This window comes from Salmo salar, chromosome 06, assembly GCF_965601325.2.
Source record: "Salmo salar chromosome 06, fSalSal1, whole genome shotgun sequence".
Taxonomy (NCBI): Eukaryota; Metazoa; Chordata; class Actinopteri; order Salmoniformes; family Salmonidae; genus Salmo; species Salmo salar.
In genome coordinates, this window is record NC_138296.1 from 97309724 (window position 1) to 97320000 (window position 10277).

Genomic DNA, 10277 nt, shown 5'->3' on the forward strand with positions numbered 1-10277 from the left:
TTTCTTCTCCAATCCGGACAGCAAAATGCCGTTGGCAGAGGAGGAATCCCAAAATATATATATATATATATGTGTAACGTGATCAAAACAAATGTATAGTTGTGAACAGTGCTTGATTTGGGAGCAGCTCACCAGAACAGAGTACCGTCACGCCAAACGTTCTACTGAGTTCCCTGAACCTCTTATAAAATATGAGCTCATAAAAATATCGTGGAGTTCCCCCACTGGTTGAATCAACATTGTTTCCACATTATTTTCAAATAAATTAGGATGAACCAACATGGAGTAGACATTGCATTGACCTCTGTGCCCAGCGGGCCTGCGTCTAAATCTAAACAGTATCGGCACTTAAAAATGAGAACTATTTATTTCAGTCCGTTAATCACTGGTTGTGAAGACATTTTCTAAAGTATAAGTAGTGTATAGTTTTTAAATGTGTGCATGTTTTTCTCCGTTGAGAAAAACAACATCTGATTTAATGGGGATGTGTTGAAAACGCGCTAGTCGGCAAAAGGATACTCATTTGTATCCTCAGAGAAAGGAGGCGATGGAGGAATGGAGGACAATTCTCCATTCATGCCCTGTCCACCTGAGGATCTGTCTTTTTTTTCAGGCATTTATTTCCTGTGTTTGAGGGGTGCAAAATCCACTTGTCACTTAAATCTTAAGCTGGTTTGATTGTTTTTTTTAATTTTATTCCTGCGACTCTTTTTTAATCTCTTGCTTGTTCCTGTCGGGGTTTTTTTTCTCCCCCCCCCCATTAAAAGGAAGAAATCAGTCCTCCATTTCCTGGTTGCAAACGTTCTAATAGTTCACCTAATTTCAGTTTATGTGACAGAACAGAGAATCATTTTACCATCTAAACCATCTGAATATTTTTGAATGAAAGACCAAGAGGATAAATAAAACAATTTCACAGCCTGTTTTGCTCATTTTTACCAAGAGGTGCCAATATTAGTGGAGGCCACTGTAGAGGTGTAATCTAGCGTCAAACCCATTTGTTTTTAATCTGACGGTATCCAGGGCTGCGTTCAGTACATTTGTATGTTCTGGAACGTTCAATTGAACCCGAAAAGATGCTGTACTGAAAACCGGGAAAAGGGGTTTTGTTGTGGGTTGGGGAACATTGTCAGCATGGCCACTGCTCTTTAAATACCGTCACTCATTACTTCAAGCCACACCTCGTCACAACCCACCAAAACGTACCTCGAAGTCTGTTCAAAGAACATACAAGAACGTTTTGGAGAAATGTGTCATTCCGCGATGTAGTAAAAGTTCATGCGAACTGAATGCACCGCTGCTATTGACATACATGTTGAATTAGAACGTGACAACAGTAATTACTGAGGCAGTCCACACAGCACAGGTGAGCGCAAGTAGGCCGAGACAGAGGTTTGGTCTGTGCAGCCTTGTCCCACCCCTTTATGTTAATGTATTAATATATGCAAACACACCCCCATGTGTTTATGCAAATGAGGTAATACCATTTTCTTTATTCGAACACAAAAAAAGTTGTTAAAAAAATACCTGATACCATTAGAACATGTATATATGAGTGCATTCTAAGAAAATAAAAAAGTGAAATTTAACAATAAATTTAATATCTGAATTTCCACCAAAATCCCTGAACATTATTTGTCCGTGCCAGTAAAACGTTTTATCTGCGCTATAATTCAGTTGATATCTGATGGATTATAAAAATTCCAAAAAAGTTTGGAGTATCTTAATTTATTGTCCAATTGTTGCATTTTATTAGAATAGTAAACATTTCGATGACTGTTGCTGCTTTACAAATCATTGCAGATGACTGGGAGGAGACGAGGACAGAAGGAAACCCCTACATCTATGACGTCACTCGGCCGGGCCCTTGATGATGATGTCACAGGTGAACCATGATGTCGTCGAGTGGCTTGCGTGTGAGGTCGGGCACGGTGGCGTCGGGGGCGGGGTAACCAACAGGAAGTAGCATCAGCAGCTTCTCATTGGCTGGCCGACCGAGGAGAAGCCTGAGCTGTGGGCCGCAGTTGAGGGGCGTCGTCGTCACCGTCACCAGACCTGCATTCTGACAGGGGATTGGACAGACTGCATGTCAGTCAAACACAGAGAGACAAGTGTTTGGTCAGAATATCAAACACATACAGAATCCAGATGTTTATAAAGGGGTTTTGAAATGGTTGACTAGAGCTGACATCATTCCCCGTTCTATCTGACAGACAATTTCTGTTCTACACAATATATTTCTACGTCAACGTTCTGTAATGTAATATCCTTCTGTCTTTGTTTGACATTTTACTTCAAATCAAATATTTAGATGTTATTGAGGGTGTAACTAAATGCTTGTGTTCTTAGCTCCAACGGTGCAGTAGTATCTAACAATTCACAACATTACACACAAATCTAAAATAATGGAATTAAGAAATATATAAATATTTGGACGAATAATGTCGGAGTGGCATTGACTGTCGTAGGCCATAATATATACAATTAAAAAAAATATATAAAAAATATATATATATACAGTGGGGGAAAAAAGTATTTGATCCCCTGCTGATTTTGTGCGTTTGCCCACTGACAAAGAAATGATCAGTCTATAATTTTAATGGTAGGTTTATTTGAACAGTGAGAGACAGAATAACAACAAAAAAATCCAGAAAAACACATGTCAAAAATGTTATAAAATGATTTGCATTTTAATGAGGGAAATAAGGGAAATAAGTATTTGACCCCTCTCAATCAGAAAGATTTCTGGCTCCCAGGTGTCTTTTATACAGGTAACGAGCTGAGATTAGGAGCACACTCTTAAAGGGAGTGCTCCTAATCTCAGTTTGTTACCTGTATAAAAGACACCTGTCCACAGAAGCAATCAATCAATCAGATTCCTAACTCTCCACCATGGCCAAGACCAAAGAGCTCTCCAAGGATGTCAGGGACAAGATTATAGACCTACACAAGGCTGGAATGGGCTACAAGACCATCGCCAAGCAGCTTGGTGAGAAGGTGACAACATTTGGTGTGATTTTTCGCAAATGGAAGAAACACAAAAGAACTGTCAATATCCCTCGGCCTGGGGCTCCATGCAAGATCTCACCTCGTGGAGTTGCAATGATCATGAGAACGGTGAGGAATCAGCCCAGAACTACACGGGAGGATCTTGTCAATGATCTCAAGGCAGCTGGGACCATAGTCACCAAGAAAACAATTGGTAACACACTACGCCGTGAAGGACTGAAATCCTGCAGAGCCCGCAAGGTCCCCCTGCTCAAGAAAGCACATATACATGCCCGTCTGAAGTTTACCAATGAACATCTGAATGATTCAGAGGACAACTGGTGAAAGTGGTGTGGTCAGATGAGACCAAAATGGAGCTCTTTGGCATCAACATCTATACATACAGTGCCTTCAGAAAGTATTCAGACCCCTTCATTTTTCCACATTTTGTTACATTTTTCCACAGCCTTCCTCAGTATTCTAGAACGGCCTTTTCCCCTTCATTTGAAACTAAAATCTCTAAAATATTAGACATTTTGAAAACAAGCCATCGACATCGACACACAAATAGCCCAAAATCACAAAGTGACAACAGGTACATTTCCATTTCCTAATTTATATATATATTTTTAAATATGTATTAAATAAACATTTAAATAAGTATTCAGACCTTTTGCTATGAGATTCGAAATGGAGCTCAGGTGCATCCTGTCTCCATTGATCATCCTTGAGATGTTTCTACAACTTGATTGGAGTCCACCTGTGGTAAATTCAATTGATTGGACATGATTTGGAAAGGCACACACCTGTCTATATAAGGTCCCACAGTTGACAGTGCATGTCAGAGCAAAAGCCAAGCCATGAGGTCGAAGGAATTGTCTGTAGAGCTCCGAGACAGGATTGTGTCGAGGCACAGATCTGGGGAAGGGTACCAAAACATTTCTGCAGCATTGAAGGTCCCCAAGAACACAGTGGCCTCCATCATTCTTAAATGGAAGAAGTTTGGAACCACCAAGACTCTTCCTAGAGCTGGCTGCCTGGCCAAACTGAGCAATCGGGGGAGAAGGGCCTTGGTCAGGGAGGTGACCAAGAACCCGACGGTCACTCTGACAGAGCTCTAGAGTTCCTCTGTGGAGATGGGAGAACCTTCCAGAAAGACAACCGTCTATGCAGCACTCCCCCAATCAGGCCTTTATGGTAGAGTGACCAGACGGAAGCCACTCCTCAGTTAAAGGCACATGACAGCCCGCTTGGAGTTTGCCAAAAGGCACCTAAAGACCATGTGAAACAAGATTCTCTGGTCTGATGAAATCAAGACTGAACTCTTCGGCCTGAATGCCAAGCGTCACGTCTGGAGGAAACCAGGAACAATCTCTATGGTGAAGCATGCTGGTGGCAGCATCATGCTGTGGGGATGTTTTTCAGCGGCAGTGACTGGGAGACTAGACAGGATCAAGGGAAAGACGAACGGAGCAAAGTACAGAGAGATTCTTGATGAAAACCTGCTCCAGAGCGCTTAGAACCTCAGACTGAGGCGAAGGTTCACCTTCCAACAGGACAACGACCCTAAGCACACAGCCAAGACAATACAGGAGCAGCTTCAGGACAAGTCTCTGAATGTCCTTGAGTGGCCCAGCCGGAGCCCGGACTTGAACCCAATTGAACATCGCTGGAGAGACCTGAAAATAGCTGTACAGCGACGCTCCCCATCCAACCTCACAGAGCTTGAGAGGATCTGCAGAGAAGAATGGGAGAAACTCCCCAAATACAGGTGTGCCAAGCTTGTAGCGTCATACCCAAGAAGACTCGAGGCTGTAATAGCTGCCAAAGGTGCTTCAACAAAGTACTGAATAAAGGGTCTGAATATTTATGTAAATGTTATATTTAAAAAATATTTTGTATAAATTAGCAAACATTTTAAAAAAAAAACTGTTTTTGCTTAGTCATTATGGGGTATTGTGATGTCATTATGGGGTATTGTGATGTCATTATGGGGTATTGTGATGTCATTATGGGGTATTGCGTGTAGATTCATGAGGGGGGAAAAAAAACAATTGAATCCGTTTCAGAATAAGGCTGTAACGTAACAAAATGTAGAAAAAGTCAAGGGGTCTGAATACTTTCCGAAGTCACTGTATATGTAATGAGATGTATTGACATTATAGACAGCACGTGGATGGAATATATAATATATCTATAGAATACATAGGATAGAATAGTAGATGTACACCAATAGTTGAATAGGATGGACTTGACTAGAATACATTATATACAGTACATATGAAATGAGGTAAACGGTATGTTTACGTTATTAAAGTGACCAGTGGTTCCATGTCGACAGTATGTACATAGGGCAGCAGCCTCTAAAGTGCAGGGTTGAGTAACCGGGTGGTAGCCGGCTATTGACAGTGACTAAGTTCAGGGCAGGGTGCTGGGTGGAGGCCGGGCTAGTGATGGCTATTTAACAGTCTGATGGCCTTGAGATAGAAGCTGTTTTTTTTGTGTCACTGGTTCCCAGCTTTGATGCACCTGTACTGACCTCGCCTTCTGGATGATAGCGGGGCTCGGGTGGTTGTTGTCCTTGATGATCTTTTTGGCCTTCCTGTGACATCGGGTGGTGTTGGTGTCCTGGAGGGCAGGTAGTTTGCCCCCGGTGATGCGTTGGGCAGACCACACCACCCTCTGGAAAGCCCTAAGGTTGCAGGCGGTGCAGTTGCTGTACCAGGCGGTGATACAGCCCGACAGGATGCTCTCAATGGTGCATCTGTAGAAGTTTTTGAGGGTTTTAGGTGACAAGCCAAATTTCTTCAGCCTCCTGAGGTTGAAGAGGCTCTGTTGTGCGGTCTTCACAACACTGTCTGTGTGGGTGGACCAATTCAGTTTGTCCGTGATGTGTACGCCGAGGAACTTGAAGCTTTTCACCTTCTCCCCTGCAGCCCAGTAGATGTGGATGGCGGGGGTGCTCCCTCTTCTGTCTCCTGAAGTCCACGATCAGTTCCTTCGTTTTGTTGACGTTGAGGGAAAGAGTTATTTTCCTGGCACCACTCCGCCAGGGCCCTCACCTCCTCCCTGTGGGCTGTCTCATCATTGTTGGTAATCAGGCCTACTACTGTTGTGTTGTCTGAAAACTTGGTGATTGAGTTGGAGGCGTGCATAGCCACGCAGTCATGGGTGAACAGGGAGTACAAGAGGGGACTGAGCACACACACTTGTGAGGCCCTCTGTGTTGAGGATCAGCTTAGTGGAGGTGTTGTTTCCTACCTTCACCACCTGGGGGCGGCCCGTCAGGAAGTCCAGGACCCAGTTGCACAGGGCGGGGTTCAGACCCAGGGCCCCAAGCTTAATGATGAGCTTGAAGTGTACCATGGTGTTGAAGGCAATGAACAGCATTCTTACATAGGTATTCCTCCAGATGGGTTAGGGCAGTGTGCAGTGCGATGCCAATTGCATCGTCTGTGGATCTATTGGGGCGGTAAGCAAATTGAAGTGGGTTAAGGGTGACAGGTAAGGTGGAGGTGATATGATCCTTGACTAGTCTCTCAAAGCACTTCATGATGACAGAAGTGAGTGCTACGGGGCGATAGTCATTTAGTTCAGTTACCTTTGCTTTCTTGGGTACAGGAACAATGGTGGACATCTTGAAGCAAGTGGGGACAGCAGACTGGGATAGAGAGAGATTGAATATGTCCATAAACACTCCAGTCAGCTGGTCTGCGCATGCTCTGAGGACGCAGCTAGGGATGCCGTCTAAGCCGACAGCCTTGCGTGGGTTAACACGCTTAAATGTCTTACTCACGTCGAACACAGAGAAGGAGATCCCACAGTCCTTGGTAGAGGGCCGCGTCGGTAGCACTGTGTTATCCTCAAAGCAGGTGAAGAAGGTGTTTAGCTTGTCTGGGAGCAAGACGTCGGTGTCCGCGACGTGGCTGGTTTTCCCTTCGTAATCCGTGATTATCTGGAGACCCTGCCACATACGTCTCGTGTCTGAGCCGTTGAATTGCGACTCCACTTTAGTCTCTGTACTGACGTTCTGCCTGTTTGATTGACTTACGGAGGACATAACTGGACTGTTTGTATTCAACAGTATTCCCAGTGACCTTGCCGTGGTTCGCGCTTTCACGGTTTTTGGTTTGGGTAGGTTTTAATAGTCACAGTGGGAACAACATCCCCTATACACTTCCTGATGAACTCAGTCACTGTGTCTGTGTATACGTCGATGTTATTCTCAGAGGCTACCCTGGGAACATGTCACAGTCCGCGTGATCAAAACAATCTTGAAGCATGGATTCCGATTTGTCAGACCAGCATTGAATAGACCTTAGCACGGGTACTTCCTGTTTGAGTTTCTGCCTATAGGAAGGGAGGAGTAGAAGGGAGGTGTGATCTGATTTGCCGAAGGGAGGGCGGGGGAGGTTTTTGTAGCCATCCCGAAAGGGAGAGTGACAACGGTCGAGAGTTTTTGAAGCACGAGTACAACAGGCAATGTGTTGATAGAACTTCGGTAGTGTTTTCCTCCCAAAAATGTTTTTTGTTAAAGTGTCCAGTTACAATAAACGCGGCCCTCAGGATATGTGGTTTCCTGTTAGCACAAAGTCCAGTGTAGTTCCTTGAAGGCCGTCGTGGTAACGGCTTGAGGGGGAATATACACGGCTGTGACTATAACCGAAGAGAATTCTCTTGGGAGGTAATTTGATTGTGAGGTATTCTAGTTCAGGTGAACAAAAGGACTAACCATGAAACATACACCTCCACCTTTCTTCTTCTCTGGAAAGTTCTTTATTCCTGTCTGCGTGATGTCCTAAAAACCCAGCTGGCTGTATGGACGGGGACAGTATTTCCGGAGAGAGCCATGATTCCGTGAAACAGAGTATGTTACAGTCCCTGATGTCTCTCTGGAAGGAGATCCTCGCCCTGAGCTCGTCTACTGTATTGTCCAGGGAATGAACATTAGCGAGTAATATAGTCGGAAGCGATGGATGGTGTGCGCGCCTCCTGAGTCGGACTAGAAGTCCACTCCGAATACCTCTTCTCCGCCAGCGGCGTCTTGGATCAGCCTCTGGGATGAGTTAAATTGCCCTGGGGGTTACGAACAAAGGATCCAATTCGGGAAAGTCGTATTTCTGGTCGGAATGCTGGTGAGTTGCCACGCTCTGATATCCAAAAGTTCTTTCCGGCTGTATTTTATAACACAAAAAAAAACATTCTAGACTAATAATATAAGAATTAACACACAACAACAAAAACTGCAAAGTTGCTTAGGAGCTAGAGGCAGAGCTGCAGTTTCTGTAGGCGCCATCTTCAGATAGAATAGAGAATCAAATCATCTTCAGACAGAATAGAGAATCATATCAGCTGTATTCATTCATCTTCAGACAGAATAGAGAATCAAATCATCTTCAGATAGAATAGAGAATCATATCAGCTTCAGATAGAATAGAGAATCAAATCATCTTCAGACAGAATAGAGAATCATATCAGCTGTATTCATTCATCTTCAGACAGAATAGAGAATCATATCAGTTGTATTCATTCATCTTCAGACAGAATAGAGAATCATATCAGCTTCAGATAGAATAGAGAATCATATCAGTACGCCCCAGAGGTTCACGTCCCTGAGTACGCCCCCAGAGTTCCACGTCCCTGAGTACGCCCCCAGAGGTCCACGTCCCTGAGTACGCCCCCAGAGGTCCAAGTCCCTGAGTACGCCCCCCAGAGGTCCACGAGGGTTGTGACTTGGTGAATGATCTGAATGAGTGTGTTATGTGGTTGTCTCAACCTAGCTATCTGAAGTTGAATGCACTAGCTGGCTGCTCGTCGCTCTGGATAAGGGCGTCTGCTAAATGACTCAAATGTAAAAAAATGACCGTGTGTGAATGAGCTGACCTGCAGCGCGGCCAATAGCAGGCCACAGGAGATGGACACACTGATCTCATTGTAGTAATGAGTCTTCTTCTGTCCTCCAGCTACGACGCCGTACGTCTGTTTAAATATCAACACCAGGTAGGGGGCCACATCAAGATACTGCTTCACCCAGTTAGTCCTGGGATAGAGGGGGGAGAGAGGGGGAGAGAGGGGGGGAGAGGGGGGGAGGAGAGAGGGGAGAGAGGGGGAGAGGAGAGAGGGGAGAGAGGGGGGAGAGGGGGGGAGAGAGGGGGAGAGGAGAGAGAGGAGAGAGGGGAGAGAGGGGGGAGAGGGGGGGAGAGGGGGGGAGAGAGGGAGGAGAGGGGGGATAGAGGGAGGAGAGAGGGGGGAGAGGGGGGAGAGAGGGGGGATAGAGGGGAGGAGAGCGGGGGATAGAGGGAGGAGAGAGAGGGGTGAGGGGGGGAGAGAGGGGGGATAGAGGGAGGAGAGAGGGGGGGAGGGGGGAGAGAGAGCAAGGGAGAGAGGGAGGAGAGAGGGAGGGAGGGAAGGGGGAGAGAGGGGGGAGAGAGGGGGGGAGAGAGAGGGGGGATAGAGGGAGGAGAGAGGGGAGAGAGGGGGTGGAGAGAGAGCAAGGAAGAGAGGGAGGAGAGAGGGAGGGAGGGAAGGAAGGGGGAGAGAGAGCAAGGGAGAGAGTGAGGGAGAGAGAGAGGGAGGAGATTGCGAGGGAGAGAGGGAGGTAGAGATGGAGAGAGATGGAAAGAGAGAGGGCGAGGGAGAGAGGGAGGAGAGAGAGGGGGAGATGGGGAGAGAGAGAGTGGGAGATGGAGAGAGACGGTGAGAGATGGGGGAGAGGGGGTGGGAGGGTGAGAGAGGGAGGAGAGAGAGACAGAAAGAAAGGAGAGAGAGGGTGAGAGGAGGAGAGAGAGGGAAAGAGGGAGAAAAGAGAGGGTGAGGGCGTGAGAGGGAGAAGGATGGAGAGTGAGAGATAAAAAATATTATCTGACTTGCGTACATGTTGTATATCTACATGTTGTATATCTACATGGTGAATATCTACATGGTGAATATCTACATGGTGTATATCTACATGGTGTATATATCTACATGTTGTATATCTACATGGTGTGTATATCTACATGGTGTATATCTACATGGTGTATATCTACATGGTGTATGTCTACATGGTGTATATCTACATGGTGTATATATCTACATGTTGTATATATCTACATGGTGTGTATATCTACATGGTGTATATCTACATGGTGTATATCTACATGTTGTATGTCTACATGGTGTATATCTACATGGTGTATATCTACATGGTGTATATCTACATGATGCATATCTACATGGTGTATGTCTACATGGTGTATATCTACATGGTGCATATCTACATGGTGTATATCTACACGGTGTATATCTAC

General features: G+C 45.4%; 1 protein-coding gene across 1 annotated transcript in view; it reads right to left on the reverse strand.

Annotated features, from left to right (window-relative positions):
* Positions 1 to 1461: 1461 nt before the first annotated feature.
* Positions 1462 to 10277, reverse strand: part of iyd (iodotyrosine deiodinase) — a 15624-nt gene continuing 6808 nt past the window's right edge. The window contains exons 4-5 of the mRNA XM_014206277.3: positions 8872 to 9028; positions 1462 to 2062 (exon numbers count right to left, since the gene is read on the reverse strand). Of these exons, the coding sequence (XP_014061752.2) occupies positions 1880 to 2062; positions 8872 to 9028 (340 nt within the window). The 3' untranslated portion in view covers positions 1462 to 1879. The remainder of the gene's footprint in view (positions 2063 to 8871; positions 9029 to 10277) is intronic.